This window comes from Heptranchias perlo, chromosome 6 (assembly GCF_035084215.1).
Source record: "Heptranchias perlo isolate sHepPer1 chromosome 6, sHepPer1.hap1, whole genome shotgun sequence".
NCBI classification, from domain to species: Eukaryota; Metazoa; Chordata; class Chondrichthyes; order Hexanchiformes; family Hexanchidae; genus Heptranchias; species Heptranchias perlo.
In genome coordinates this window covers 83072938-83088644 of record NC_090330.1, presented here as the reverse complement: position 1 = coordinate 83088644, position 15707 = coordinate 83072938, and the positions used below count along the sequence as shown (strand labels likewise).

The window sequence follows — 15707 nt, the reverse complement described above, 5'->3', positions numbered from 1 at the left end:
CCCACTCCCCGTAGCCCTGCAAATGTATTCCTTTCAAGTACTTATCCAGTTCCCTTTTGAAGGCTATGATTGAATCTGCCTCCACCTCCCCCTCAGGCAGTGCATCCCTAACCACTCGCTGTGTAAAAATGTTTTTCCTGAAGTCACCTTTGGTTCTTTTGCCAATCACCTTAAATCTATGCCGACTGGCACTTGACCCTTCCCTCCCTGGGAACAGTTTCTCTCTATCCACACTGTCTAGGCCATCATGATTTTAAATACCTCTAACAAATCTCCTGGCAACCTTCTCTGTTCCAAGGAGAACAACCCAAGCTTCACCAGTTTATCCACGTAACGAAAGTCCCTCATCCCTGGACTCATTCCCGTAAATCTGTTCTGCGTCCTTTCTAAGGCCTTCACATCTTTCCGAAAGTGCATTGCCCAGAACTTTTTTTAAATTCATTCATGGGATGTGAGCGTCGCTGGCAAGGCCAGCATTTATTACCCATCCCTAATTGCCCTTGAGAAGGTGGTGGTGAGCCGCCTTCTTGAACCGCTGCAGTCCATGTGGTGAAGGTTCTCCCACAGTGCTGTTAGGTAGGAAGTTCCAGGATTTTGACCCAGCGACGATGAAGGAACGGCGATATATTTCCAAGTCGGGATGGTGTGTGATTTGGAGGGGAACGTGCAGGTGGTGTTGCTCCCATGTGCCTGCTGCCCTTGTCCTTCTCGGTGGTAGAGATCACGGGTTTGTGAGGCGCTGTCGAAGAGGCCTTGGCGACTTGCTGCAGTGTATCCTATGGATGGTACACACTGCAGCCATGGTGCGCAGGTGGTGAAGGGAGTGAACGTTTAGGGTGGTGGATGGGGTGCCAATCAAGCGGGTTGCTTTGTCCTGGATGGTGTCGAGCTTCTTGAGTGTTGTTGGAGCTTCACTCATCCAGGCAAGTGGAGAGTATTCCATCACACTCCTGACTTGTGCCTTGTAGATGGTGGAAAGGCTTTGAGAAGTCAGGAGGTGAGTCACTCGCCACAGAATACCCAGCCTCTGACCTGATCTTGTAGCCACAGTATTTATGTGGCTGGTCCAGTTAAGTTTCTGGTCAATGGTGACCCCCACGATGTTGATGGTGGGGATTCAGCAATGGTTATGCTGTTGAATGTCAAGGGGAGGTGGTTAGACTCTCTCTTGTTGGAGATGGTCATTGCCTGGCACTTGTCTGGCGCGAATGGTACTTGCCACTTATCAGCCCAAGCCTGGATATTGTCCGGGTCTTGCTGCATGCGGGCACAGACTGCTTCATTATCTGAGGGGTTGTGAATGGAACTGAACACTGTGCAGTCATCAGCAAACATCCCCATTTCTGACCTTATGATGGAGGGAAGGTCATTGATGAAGCAGCTGAAGATGGTTGGGCCTAGGACACTGCCCTGAGGAACTCCTGCACCAATGTCCTGGGGCTGAGATGATTGGCCTCCAACAACCACTGCCATCTTCCTTTGTGCTAGGTATGACTCCGGCCACTGGAGAGCTTTCCCCGATTCCCATTGACTTCAATTTTATTAGGGCTTCTTGGTGCTTTGATGTCAAGGGCAGTCACTCTCACCTCACCTCTGGAATTCAACTCTTTTGTCCATGTTTGGACCAAGGTTGTAATGAGGTCTGGAGCCGAGTGGTCCTGGCGGAACCCAAACTGAGCATCGGTGAGCAGGTTATTGGTGAGTAAGTGCCGCTTGATAGCACTGTCGATGACACCTTCCATCACTTTGCTGATGATTGAGAGTAGACTGATGGGGCGGTAATTAGCCGGATTGGATTTGTCCTGCTTTTTGTGGACAGGACATACCTGGGCAATTTTCCACATTGTCGGGTAGATGCCAGTGTTGTAGCTGTACTGGAACAGTTTGGTGAGAGGCGTGGCTAGTTCTGATCTTCAGCACTATAGACGGGATGTTGCCAAGGCCCATAGCTCATAACTGAACACAATATTACAGTTGTGGCCAAATCAATGTTTTATAAAGGTTCATCATGACTTCCTTGCTTTTGTATTCTATGCCTCTATTTATAAAGCCCAGGAGCCCGTATGATTTTTTAACCGCTTTCTCAACCTGCCCTGCCACCTTCAACGATTTGTGCACATATACCCCCAGATCTCTCTGTTCCTGTACTACTTTTGGAATTTTGCACTCTAGTTTATATTGCCTCTCCTCGTTCATCCTACCGAAATGTATAACTTCACATTTTTCTGCATTAAATTTCATCTGCCACGTGTCCGCCCATATCACCAGCTTGTCTATATCCTCTTGAAGTCTATTACTATCCTCCTCACTGATCACTACCTTTCCAAGTTTCGTGACAACTGCAAATTTTGAAATTGTGCCCTGTACACCCAAGTCCAAGTCATTAATATATATCAAGAAAAGCAGTGGTCCCAGCATCGACCCCTGGGGGGGCACCACTATACACCTCCCTCCAGTCCGAAAAACAACTGTTCACCACTACTCTCTGTTTCCTGTCACTTCTGCATCCATGTTGCTACTGCCCCCTTTATTCCATGGGCCGCAATCTTGATGACAAGCCTACCATGCCGTATTTTATCAAAAGCCTTTTGAAAGTCCATATACACCACATTAACTGCATTGCCCGCATCTATCCTCTCTGTTCCCTCATCAAAAAACTCTATCAGATTAGTTAAAGATGATTTGCTTTGAACAAATCCGTGCTGGCTTTCCCTTATCAATCCACACTTGTCCAAGTGACTGTTAATTCTGTCCTGGATTGTCGTTTCTAAAAGTTTTCCCACCACCGAGGTTAAACTGACTGGCCTATAAGTTGCTGAGTTTATCATAAGAACATAAGAAATAGGAGCAGGAGTAGGCCAATCGGCCCCTTGAGCCTGCTCCGCCATTCAATAAGATCATGGCTGATCTAATCCTAACCTCAAATCTAAATTCATGTCCAATTTCCTGCCCGCTCCCCATAACCCCCAATTCCCTTTCCTTCTAAGAAACTGTCTATTTCTGTTTTAAATTTATTTAATGATGTAGCTTCCACAGCTTCCTGGGGCAGCAAATTCCACAGACCTACTACCCTCTGAGTGAAGAAGTTTCTCCTCATCTCAGTTTTGAAAGAGCAGCCCCTTATTCTAAGATTATGCCCCCTAGTTCTAGTTTCACCCATCTTTGGGAACATCCTTACCGCATCCACCCGATCAAGCCCCTTCACAATCTTATATGTTTCAATAAGATCGCCTCTCATTCTTCTGAACTCCAATGAGTAGAGTCCCAATCTACTCAACCTCTCCTCATATGTCCACCCCCTCATCCCCGGGATTAACCGAGTGAACCTTCTTTGTACTGCCTCGAGAGCAAGTATGTCTTTTCTTAAGTATGGACACCAAAGCTGTATGCAGTATTTCAGGTGCGGTCTCACCAATACCTTATATAACTGCAGCAATACCTCCCTGTTTTTATATTCTATCCCCCTAGCAATAAAAGCCAACATTCCGTTGGCCTTCTTGATCACCCGCTGCACCTGCAGACTAACTTTTTGATTTTCTTGCACTAGGACCCCCAGATCCCTTTGTACTGCAGTATCCTTACAACCTTTTTGAACAAGAGTGTAACATTTGCAATTCTCCAGTCCTCTGGCACCACCCCCGTATCTAAGGATGATTGGAAGATTATGGCCAGTCCCTCCGCAACTTCCACCCTTACTTCCCTCAGCAACCCAGGATGCATCCCATCCGGACTCGATGACTAATCTACTTTAAGTACAGCCAGCCTTTCTAGTACCTCTTCTTTTTCAATTTTTAGCCCATCCAGTATCTTAACTAGATGAACCAGTGGGAACTCAGCTGGAGGGCCGATAAGCACGTGGGAAACCCGGAAATTTTTTTTTTTGCCTTTTCTCGAGCGATTGCAATTCAATTGAAGGCCCTTATTGTGACTTCCAGGTTTGGCGTCTCCAAGCTGCGCACCGGACGTACTGCGCATCCGAATAACATGCTGGGAGCTGGAGTTTCCAAACGGCCATTGCAAGCATGGATATGGAGGGAGAAAGGTGTTATTGAACCAAATGGAGCAACAAAGGACAAGGCCAGCACCCCGGTTCAGTGACTCTTCTCTGGAGTTGCTACTACCCGGTGTGAGAAGCATGAGGGAAACATTGTACCCGGCTGACAGAAGGAAGCGCCCTGACTCTGCCACCAAGAAGGCCTGGCTCGAGGTGGCAGAGGAGGTGACCAACAGGGTCACTGTCTCAAGGACTTGGGAGCAATGCAGGAAGCGCTTTAATGACCTAACCAGGTCATGAAAAGTAATATAGTTACTGATTCACCCACATTCTGTTATGTACATTACCCTCCCTCTCACTCTGTCCTGCCAAGCTTACTCCATCACATCATTCCTCGCTCCCACTTAAGGGTCAGTATCAACTTACCTTCACTTTCTGTGCACTTCCTCAACTCCCCATTTGTGAACCCACCACTCCCACTCAATCTCAATCCTGATGCAATGTCATGAATCTTTCTGACACGCACCCTCTTATGCATCTCTTTCATTGGCAGCCTCACCCAAAACATTACATTCATCGGGTGACCACGTCACCCTCACTCACTCACATTTCTGTTCTTTCTCCCCTTGTAGAAGAAAGCGCAAAATGCAAGGGAGAGAGCGAGGACTGGAGGGAGAACACAACAAATTGTGGCTCTGATAGGGACGTTCCATGGAGCTGAGCTGAATGGTCGAATGCCTGGCTGTCGGAGATGCCGAGACTGGCAACCCGCAAACGTCTGGTGACAGCACTTTAACATCCTTCATACACATCATGAAATGATGTTATCACTGATTGACCTATTGCACACCTCAGTATGCTCGTCGCAACATAACTTCTGAGATGATTCTTAATATTGCTGTATGTACTCTTCCAGGTCCTTCAAGGATTGCTGAAGTGGCAAATGACCTGGACGAGGGCACTTCCAGAGAGGAGCTCCACGCTTCGGAGGGCGCACCGTCACATCATATCGAGCCATGCACCAGCACAGATACTCACACCTCGGTGGATCGTATTAGACAGTTAGTTGGATTGTCACCTGGTGATTCACCACTCACAAGTGAGCACTGATGGTAGGGGCAGCTGTGGAGGGTCCACGTCGGGGGTCGCACTCCTCTCCAAGCTCGGCTCAGCTGGACGCAGATGATGAATCCCGGGGCCATCCTTGAGAATGAGAATGAGAATGATAGAGGTACAGATGCACCTTTGTGAGGTATTGGAAGACGTGCCATGTTCACTCTCCACAATAGCGGAGAGGATAGAGGAGTCCACCTCCAGCATTAGTGGATTGGTGACGCAGGTAAGTGCGGGAATGTCTGCAATGGAGAGAATGGCAGCCTCCATTAGCTTCAAGCACGGCTCATAAGTGAGTCCTATCAGGCCATGACAACGGCTGTGCGAACTCAGGATGACCAACATTCTGCCGCCTTAAACAGGCAGACAGATACATAAGCAGTGTAACAAGGCATTACAGATGTCCTCCAAGCTGTTTTCCAGCAGAGTTGTAGGAGTGATGTGGTCCTGGCTCTGGAGAAGGATGATGGCGAAACATAACAAGATAGAATTCCTCATTAAGATGGAGAGTGAATTAGTTGAATCTGAAACTAGGGTCCTGAATCTAAATAAAGGGTATTACAAAAGTATGAGGTGCGAGTTGGCTATGATAGATTGGTGAACTTCACTAAAAGGGATGATGGTGGATAGGCAATGGCTAATATTTAAAGAATGTGTGCAGGAATTACAACAATTATTCATTCCTGTCTGGAGCAAAAATTAAACAGGAAAGGTGGTTCAACCGTGGCGTACAAAAGAAATTAGGGATCTTGTTAGATTCAAAGAGGAGACATATAAAATTGCCAGAAAAAGCGGCAAGCCTGAGGATTGGGAGCAGTTCAGAATTCAGCAAAGGAGGACAAAGAGATTGATTAAGAGGGGAAAAATAGAATATGAGAGTAAATTAGCAGGGAACATAAAAACTGACTGTAAAAGCTTCTATAAATATGTCAAGAGAAAAAGATGAGTGAAGACAAATGTAGGTCCCTTACAGTCAGAAATGGGGGAAATTATAATGGGGAACAAAGAAATGGCAGAACAATTAAACACATACTTTGGTTCTGTCTTCACAAAGGAGGACACAAATAACCTCCAGGAAATGTTAGGGAACCAAGGGTCTATGAAAGGGAGGAACTGAAGGAAACCAGTATTAGTAAAAAAAAGTGTTAGGGAAATTAATGGGGCAAAAGGCTGACAAATCCCCAGGGCCTGATAATCTACATCCCAGAGTAGGAACATAGGAATAGGCCATTCAGCCCCTCGTGCCTGCTCCGCCATTTGATAAGATCATGGCTGATCTATGATCTAACTCCATATACCTGCCTTTGGCCCATATCCCTTAATACCTTTGGTTGCCAAAAAGCTATCTATCTCACATTTAAATTTAGCAATTGAGCTAGTATCAATTGCCATTTGCAGAAGAGAGTTCCAAACTTCTACCACCCTTTGTGTGTAGAAATGTTTTCAAATCTCGCTCCTGAAAGGTCTGGCTCTAATTTTTAGACTGTGCCCCCTACTCCTAAAATCCCCAACCAGCGGAAATAGTTTCTCTCTATCCACCCTATCTGTTCCCCTTAATATCTTATAAACTTCGATCAGATCACCCCTTAACCTTCTAAACTCTAGAGAATACAATCCCAATTTGTGTAATCTCTCCTCATAACTTAATCCTTGAAGTCCGGGTATCATTCCAGTAAACCTACGCTGCACTCCCTCCAAAGCCAATATGTCCTTCCGAAGGTGCGGTGCCCAGAACTGCTCACAGTACTCCAGGTGCGGTCTAACCAGGGTTTTGTATAGCTGCAGCATAACCTCTGCCCCCTTGTACTCCAGTCCTCTAGATATAAAGGCCAGCATTCTATTAGCCTTCCTGATTATTACTAAAGGAAGTGGCCCTGGAAATAGTGGATGCATTGGTGATCATCTTTCAAAATTCTACAGACTCTGGAACAGTTCCTACAGATTGGAGAGTGGCAAATGTAACCCAACTTTTTAAAAATGGAGGGAGAAAAAAAAGAGAATTACAGACCAGTTAGCCTAACATCAGTAGTGGGGAAAATGCTCGAGTCTATTATAAAAGATGTGATGACAGAACACTTGGAGGGCATTAACGGGATTGGACAAAGTCAGCATGCGGTTTATGAAAGGGAAATCTTGCTTAACAAATCTACTGGAGTTTTTTGAGGAGGTAACTAGTAGAATAGATAGGGGAGAACCAGTGGATGTGGTGTATTTGGATTTTCAGAAGGCTTTTGATAAGGTCCCACGCAAGAGGTTAGTGTGTAAAATTAAAGCACATGGGATTGGGGGCAATATACTGGCATGGATTGAGAATTGGTTGACAGACGGGAAACAGAGAGTAGGAGTAAACGGGTCTTTTTCCGGGTGGCAGGCAGTGAGGCTAGTGGGGTACCGCAGGGATCAGTGCTTGGGCCCCAGCTATTCACAATATATATCAATGATTTGGATGAGGGAACTAAATGTAACATTTACAAGTTTGCAGACGACACAAAACTGGGGTGGAATGTGAACTGTGAGGAGGATGCAAAGAGGCTCCAATGTGATTTAGACAAGTTGGGTGAGTGGGCAAGAACATGGCAGATGCAGTATAATGTGGATAAACGTGAGGTTATCCACTTTGGTTGTAAAAACTGAAAGGCAGATTATTATCTAAATGGTGATAGATTAGGAAAAGGGGAGGTGCAACGAGACCTGGGTGTCCTTGTACACCAGTCGCTGAAAGTGAGCATTCAGGTGCAGCAAGCAGTTAGGAAGGCGAATGGTATGTTGGCCTTCATTGCAAGAGGATTTGAGTACAGGAGCAGGGATGTCTTACTGCAGTTATACAGGCCTTGGTGAGACCACATCTGGAGTATTGTGTGCAGTTTTGGTCTCCTTATTTGAGGAAGGATGTCCTTGCCATGGAGAGTGCAACGACGTTTACCCAGACTGATTCCTGGGATGGCAGGACTGACGTATGAGGAAAGAATGGGTCGACTAGGCCTATATTCACTAGAGTTTAGAAGAATGAGAGGTGATCTCATCGAAACATATAAAATTCTAACAGGACGAGACAGACTAGATGCAGGGAGGATGTTCCCGATGGCTGGGGAGTCCAGAACAAGGGGCCACAGTCTCAGGATACGGGGTATGCCATTTACAACTGAGATGAGGAGAAATTTCGTCACTCTGAGGGTGGTGAACCTGTGGAATTCTCTACCACAGAAGAAAGTGGAGGCCAAGTCATTAGATGTATTCAAGAAGGAGATAGATATATTTCTTAATGCTAAAGGGATCAAGGGATATGGGGAAAAAGCAGGAACAGGGTACCGAGTTAAACGATCAGCCATGATCATTTTGAATGGCGGAGCAGGCCCTATTTTCATGGAAGTGGGGACGCCACTCAAAGTCCTTCCACGTCTCTCCCGTTGAGCCCCCCCACCCCCCTCAACCAGTACCCGCAATGCTGCTTCCTCTCCTTATGGCCATGTCTGCTCCTGCACAGGTGCAGGTGGAGCAGTCTTTGGTGGGGCCCTCACGGGCTCCAAAACCCAGAGATTGTAGCCGAGATCATCTCAGCAGTCAGGGCAGGGGCCTGAGCAACCTGCCACTACCACTGCTGAAGCCACTGGGGGTACACCATATAAAAGCAATAGGAAGAGAAAGGCGAAGTTTTTGCATCACATGGGTGTCTGACTAAATGTTATGTTTTTCATTTCTATTTGTTTTTTGTTACATTCAGATTAAATGTCATAATTGTCACCACCACTGCCACGTCTTGTCCATTCTAGAGTCCCTTTTGTGAAAGCGCCTTTTCATGTGCTTCATCACTAATGCCAAGACTTGATGCCACCCATTGGGCGCCTTTACAATGGGTGCTTGTGTGGTTGAAGGACTGCTTTGTGCAAACGGATGTGGGTGGGGGGTGGGGGTTGGGGCTGGTGGTGATGGTGGTTGTTCCAGGCAGTCTGACTACTTCACTATCTTCCATTTGCAAGTCTCCTTATGAGAATCTATCAGATATGAGTGAGACTCTGGCATCACGAGCAGCCATGTGTGCCGCTGCTCTGCTAATGGGTTGCCCATTTACGTTCTCCATCTCCTCCTTGTCTTCTTCAATGTTGCCAGCAGATGGGATGCTTCATGAACGCATGGGAGCTCCTCCACCTATAACCCTCTCTGTTGAGCTATGTTGTGGAAGGCACAACAAACGACTATTATTCTACACACCCTCGCTGATGAGTATGGAAGGGATCCCCCAGATCGATCCAGACACCTGGAGGGCATTTTGAGCTTTCCCATGGCTTGTTCAATGACAGACCTGGTGGTGATGTGACTGTCGTAGTACCTCTGCTGTGCCTCGTTGGTGGGGTTTCTCACAGGTGTCATGAGCCACGTCTGCCCTCATCTCCACGAGCCAGCCCTAATGTGCTGAATTACAAATGCATATTGTAAATTACATCTGAAAGACATGGCAGGCCTCAGGCACCCCAGATAGTCAAATTATCCTGAATAGAACTCGTGCTGTGGTCTGTATTCTGGTAACAGCAATTACTTAGACATCTCGTCGTATGAGAAGAGTGGCAAGGACGTGGTAGAGCTCTATACTCTGATCCTTGCTGCACTGTCTCCAGATCACAGTTAAATAACACTCCAGCACCAGAAGAGGGAGAATCCATGCCTCAATCACAAGGTCACATGAATAGAAATTGTGATTTAATGCCCATAAATAGCCACAACGTATTTGGTAAATAATGCTAACTGCATTATTGTTTTGTATGTGGAAGAAGGCCGGGATGTTCGACTCGCGCAAAATGAAGGAATCATGGCAGCTGCCAGGAAGTTTGGCACACACCTGCAGAAACCTCCTCCAGTGGTTGCAAACCAGCTGCGCATTGATGGAGTGATATCCCTTTCGATTGATGAACAGTCCTGGCTCATGTGCAGGTCCTCGGATTGCTATGTGTGTGCAATCAATTGCGCCCTGCGCCCTGCACCCATGGGAAGCCAGCCAGAGAGTCCAAACCCACTGCCCTCTCTGGCTGATGTTGCCACAGGAGGGATTGGTGTAGTCAGATGCCCTGGCAAACAAGCCATCTGTGATCTGTCGTGTACACTTATGTGCAGACGACTGACAGATCCGGGTGATGTCACCAGTCGCACCCTGGAAGGATCCGGATGCAACGAAATTGAGGGTAGTGGAGGCTTTAACTGCGACAGGCAATGCATGCCACCAGGCCCAGTCGGGAGCAGCGCTGCATGAAGGAGCGTGCAGATGTCTGCGACCACCTGCCGACTCAATCTGAGCCTACATAGGCACTGCTCCTCAGAGAGATCCAGGAAGCTCAGCCTCTGCCTATACATCCTCTCATGTGGGTAGTGCCTCTTGCAACGTCGGAGCCCTCTCTGCTTTTCTGCAGGTCCTTGCGGTGAACTTCTTATGGACCTGTAACTTCCAGAACTGCACACCATGTCTGCCACGGATGGTGATGTTCCTCCTCCTTAGATGTACTGTTGAATAAATCTATTGCACCCCCCATACTGATGATGTCAGTTTAAGGGGGCCCAAAATGTAGGTAAATATGTGTGAACACAAGAATTCTGATTGTAAACCAAGAAATCTCAGTCTAAACACAAAGAACTCCCAGCCAGAGGTTTGTCCAAGAGAACTGATTGCCCTGCTGCAAAAACTCACCTTTTCTTCATGTGTCAATAGAGTCATAGAGTTATACAGCACGGATAGAGGCCCTTCGGCCCATCGTGTCCGCGCCGGCCATCAAGCCCAGTCTAATCTAATCGCATATTCCAGCATTTGGTCCGTAGCCTTGTATGCTATGGCATTTCAAGTGCTCATCCAAATGCTTCTTGAATGTTGTGAGGGTTCCTGCCTCCACAACCCTTTCAGGCAGTGAGTTCCAGACTCCAACCACCCTCTGGGTGAAAAAGTTCTTTCTCAAATCCCCTCTGAACCTCCCGCCTTTTACCTTGAATCTATGCCCCCTTGTTATAGAACCCTCAACGAAGGGAAAAAGCTCCTGAGTATCCATCCTATCTATGCCCCTCACAATTTTGTAGACCTCAATCATGTCCCCCCTCAGCCTCCTCTGCTCCAAGGAAAACAAACCCAATCTTCCCAGTCTCTCTTCATAGCTGAAGCGCTCCAGCCCTGGTAACATCCTGGTGAATCTCCTCTGCACCCTCTCCAAAGCGATCACATCCTTCCTGTAGTGTGGCGACCAGAACTGCACACAGTACTCCAGCTGTGGCCTAACCGGTGTTTTATACAGCTCCATCATAACCTCCTTGCTCTTATATTCTATGCCTCGGCTAATAAAGGCAAGTATCCCATATGCCTTCTTTACCACCTTATCTACCTGTTCCGCCGCCTTCAGGGATCTGTGAACTTGCACACCAAGATCCCTCTGACCCTCTGTCTTGCCTAGGGTCTTCCCATTCATTGTGTATTCCCTTGCCTTGTTAGTCCCTCCAAAGTGCATCACCTCGCACTTTTCCGGGTTAAATTCCATTTGCCACTGTTCCGCCCATCTGACCAACCCATCTATATCGTCCTGCAGACTGAGGCTATCCTCCTCGCTATTTACCACCCTACCAATTTTTGTATCATCAGCGAACTTACTGATCATACCTTTTACATTCATATCCAAGTCGTTAATGTAGACCACAAACAGCAAGGGCCCCAGCACCGATCCCTGTGGTACCCCACTGGCCACAGGCTTCCAGTCACAAAAACAACCTTCGACCATCACCCTCTGCCTTCTGCCACTAAGCCAGTTTTGTATCCATCTCTGGTTTAAAGATCCAAATAAGGGTCAGCTGCAACTCACCTCCGTTTCCATGGTGCGTTTCATTGGCCATGGGAGACACATTCATAAGCAGTTTAAATGGCTTGTATAGGTTGCAGAAGCACGCGTGCACCCAAACACGTCTGGGTCAAACCCGGAAGTCAACACGTTGCAACCGGGATGCAGTCCGGTTCTGAAAACAGAACATTTTTACTCCCCCACCCACCCGTGCTTGGGAGTTAAGATTTACCCCAATGGCTTTGGTCTTCCCGATATTTAATTGGAGGAAATTACTGCTCTTCCAATACTGGATGTTGGACAAGCAGGGTGACAAATCAGAGGCAGTAGAGAAGTCAATTTACAAATATTCAACATCTTTAATGACTTTAAGTACCTCAGTTGTCCCTTTAAATAAGTGGTGGTGAGGTAGAACTGGGTGTCGTCAGCGTACATGTGGAATCTGACATTGTGTTTTCTGACGATGTCGCCAAGGTGCAGCATGTAGTGTTATAAATTGGATAGTCAGGTGATGAAGGATTGAATACTAGAACCTAGTCTTCAGTTGCTTCCAAGCCTTTATTCACAGAGCTCCACATTACACCCACATCACACCCGAGATCAGCTCTCTCATAAATGGATACAAGAGAGTTCCCAATTTATACTGACCACCTGAATACAATTAACACTAATTGATATAAATCACATGGATACAGTTAACATGTAGATGAGGAATAGGATTTTAAGATCTTAATAGGATTTAAGGATCTTAAGCTCCTGCTTTTTATATTTTCTCATAAGCTTCAACAAACATTACCTATTAATCTTGAGACTGAATAACCGTTATATCCCTGTTCAAAAAAGGGGAGAGGGATAAACCCAGTAACTACGGGCCAGTCAGCCTAACGTCAGGGGTGGGGAAACTTTTACAGACATTAACATGGAACAAAATTAAATGTCTCTTGCAACAATATGGGTTAATAAATGACAGCCAAATAAAGGTTAATAAAGGCAAATCGTGTCTGACAAACTGGAATGAGTTCTTCAATCAAATAATGGAGAGGGTTGATGAAGTTGTGCTGTTAATGTTGTGTATATGGACTTTCAAAAGGCGTTTGATAAAGTGGCACATGATGGCCTTCAGTTTAGCTAAGAAGCCTATGAGATTAAAAGGACAGCAGCAGCATGGATACAAAATTGGCTAAGAGACAGAAAGCAAGGAGTAGTGGTGAACAATTGTACTACAGACTGGAGGGAAGTATACAGTGGTGTCCCCCAGGGGTTGGTATCAGAACCACAGCTCTTTTTGATATATAATAATGATCTAGACTTGGGTATGAGGGCATAATTCAAAGTTTGCAGATCACACAAAATGTGGAAATGTAGTAAACAGTGAAAAGGATAATAGTAGACTTCAGAAGGTCATAGACAGACTGGTGAAATGCAGACACATGGCAGATGAAAATTAATGCAGAAAATTTTGAAGTGATGCATTTTGGAAGGAAGAATGAGGAGGGGCAATATAAATTAAATGGTACAATTTTATAGCGGGTGCAGAAGCAGAGGAAACTGGGGGTTCACATACATAAATCTTTAAAGGTGGCGGGGCAAGTTACATACATTTACATAGAATGTACAGCACAGAAACAGGCCATTCAGCCCAACAGGTCCACGCCAGTGTTTATGCTCCACATGAGCCTCCTCCCCATCTACTTCATCTATCAGCATATCCATCGACTCCTTTCTCCCTCGTGTTTATCTAACTTCCCCTTAAATGCATCTATGCTTGTCGCCTCAACTACTCCTTGTGATAGCGAATTACACATTCTAACCATTCTCTGGGTAAAGAAGTTTCTCTTGAATTTCCTATCGGATTTATTAGTGACTATCTTACATTTATGGCCGCTCGTTCTGGTTTCCCCCGCAAGTGGAAACATCTTCTCTACGTCTACCCTATATATCCTTTCATAATCTTAAAGACCCTTATCAGGTCATCCCTCAGTCTTCTCTTTTCTAGAGAAAAGTGTCCCAGCCTGTTCAATCTTTCCTGATAGGTATAACCCCTCAGTTCTGGTATCATCCTAGTAAATCATTTTTGCACCTTCTCCAGTGCCTCTATATCCCTTTTATAATATGGAGACCAAAACTGTTCACAGTACTCCAAGTGTGGTCTAACCAAGTCTAACATAACTTCTCTTCTTTTCAATTCTATCCCTCTAGAAATGAACCCCACTGCTTGGTTTGCTTTTTTTACGGCCTTATTAACCTGTGTCACTACTTTTAATGTGTATCTGTACCCCCAGATCCCTCTGCTCCTCTACCCCATTTAGACTCTTATTTTCAAAGGAGTATGTAGCCTCCTTATTCTTCCTACGAAAATGTACCACCACAAACTTATCTATATTGAAATTCATTTTCCAATTACACGCCCATTCTGCAAGTTTATTAATGTCTTCCTGTATTTTGTTGCAGTTCTCCTCGGTATTAACTATACCTCCCAATTTGATGTCGTCCGCAAATTTTGAAATTGTACTTCTGATTCCCGAGTCCAAATCGTTTATGTAAATGATGAATAACAGTGGTCCCAGCATCAATCCTTGTGGAACACCACTTCCCACCTTTTGCCAGTCTGAGTAACTACCTTTAACCCCGACTCTCTGTTTTCTGTTTTGTAGCCAGCTGGCTATCCATTCTGCTACTTGTCCCCTGACTCCACATGCTCTGACCTTAGCCATGAGCCTTCTATGTGGTACCTTATCGAAGACCTATTGAAAATCCAAATATATCACATCCACTGCATTACCCTTGTCCACCCTTTCTATTACTTCTTCAAAGAATTCAATAAGGTTGGTCAAGCATTAGTTATCCTCTCTAAGTTTGATTAGTTTATCAATTATCTCCACCCGTTCTATCTTAAATGTCTTTATATCTTTTTTGATTTCTTCTCTAATGTCATGCCCACCATGTTAGTCTCCGTGGTAAATACTGAGGCAAAATAATTATTTAATATTTCTGTCATTCCCTTAGTGGCCCTAACCCTATCTTGATTTTTCTTTTGTTATTTATGTGTTAGGTGTCACCACCTGAATACAATTAACACTAATTGATATAAATCACATGGATGCAGTTAACATGAGAAACTGTTTCCACTGGCAAGATGGTCGGTAACCAGAGGACACAGATTTAAGATAATTGACAAAAAAACCAGTGGGGAGATGAGGAGATTTTTTGTAAACGCAGCAAATTGTTATGATCTGGAAAGCACTGCCTGAAAAGGCGATGGAAGCAGATTCAATAGTAACTTTCAATAGTAAAACAGATATATATATATATATATGACAAGGGAAAATTTGGAGGGCTATGGGGAAAGAGAGGGGCAGTGGGACTAATTGGATGGCTCTTACAAAGAGGCACAATGGGCCGAATGGTTTCCTTCTGTGCTGTATGATTGTATGATCAGAGGCACCATTTGTGACTATTGATAGGGGAAAGAGGCAGGAAGGAAGGACCAAAATAAAAATAACTTACTTCAATTTCCCAAAAAGAATTCCCTGAACTTCATCGATGTCATCGTCCTCTTCCAGCACAGTAGTATTTGTACCTAGATTAAAATTTAGGTACAATATTTGTCATGCAATTACATGGTGATTTGTACAATTAATGCAGATATGTACTGCTAATCATGTCAGATCAGCACAAACATGAGGGTTACTGATACATTTTTACATTTAAAAGAATCTCCCCTACTCTAGATGTTTGGACCTCAGTACACCCTTGGTCCAAACATGGACAAAAGAGCTGAATTCCAGAGGTGAGGTGAG

The 15707-nt window shown here is 45.3% G+C and overlaps 1 protein-coding gene across 2 annotated transcripts in view; it reads right to left on the bottom strand.

The window, feature by feature from the left end:
- Window positions 1-15707, bottom strand: part of uggt2 (UDP-glucose glycoprotein glucosyltransferase 2) — a 685376-nt gene that overhangs the window by 562839 nt on the left and 106830 nt on the right. For both annotated transcript variants that reach the window (XM_067986476.1, XM_067986475.1), the window contains exon 8: window positions 15415-15487. In XM_067986476.1, the coding sequence (XP_067842577.1) occupies window positions 15415-15487 (73 nt within the window). The remainder of the gene's footprint in view (window positions 1-15414; window positions 15488-15707) is intronic.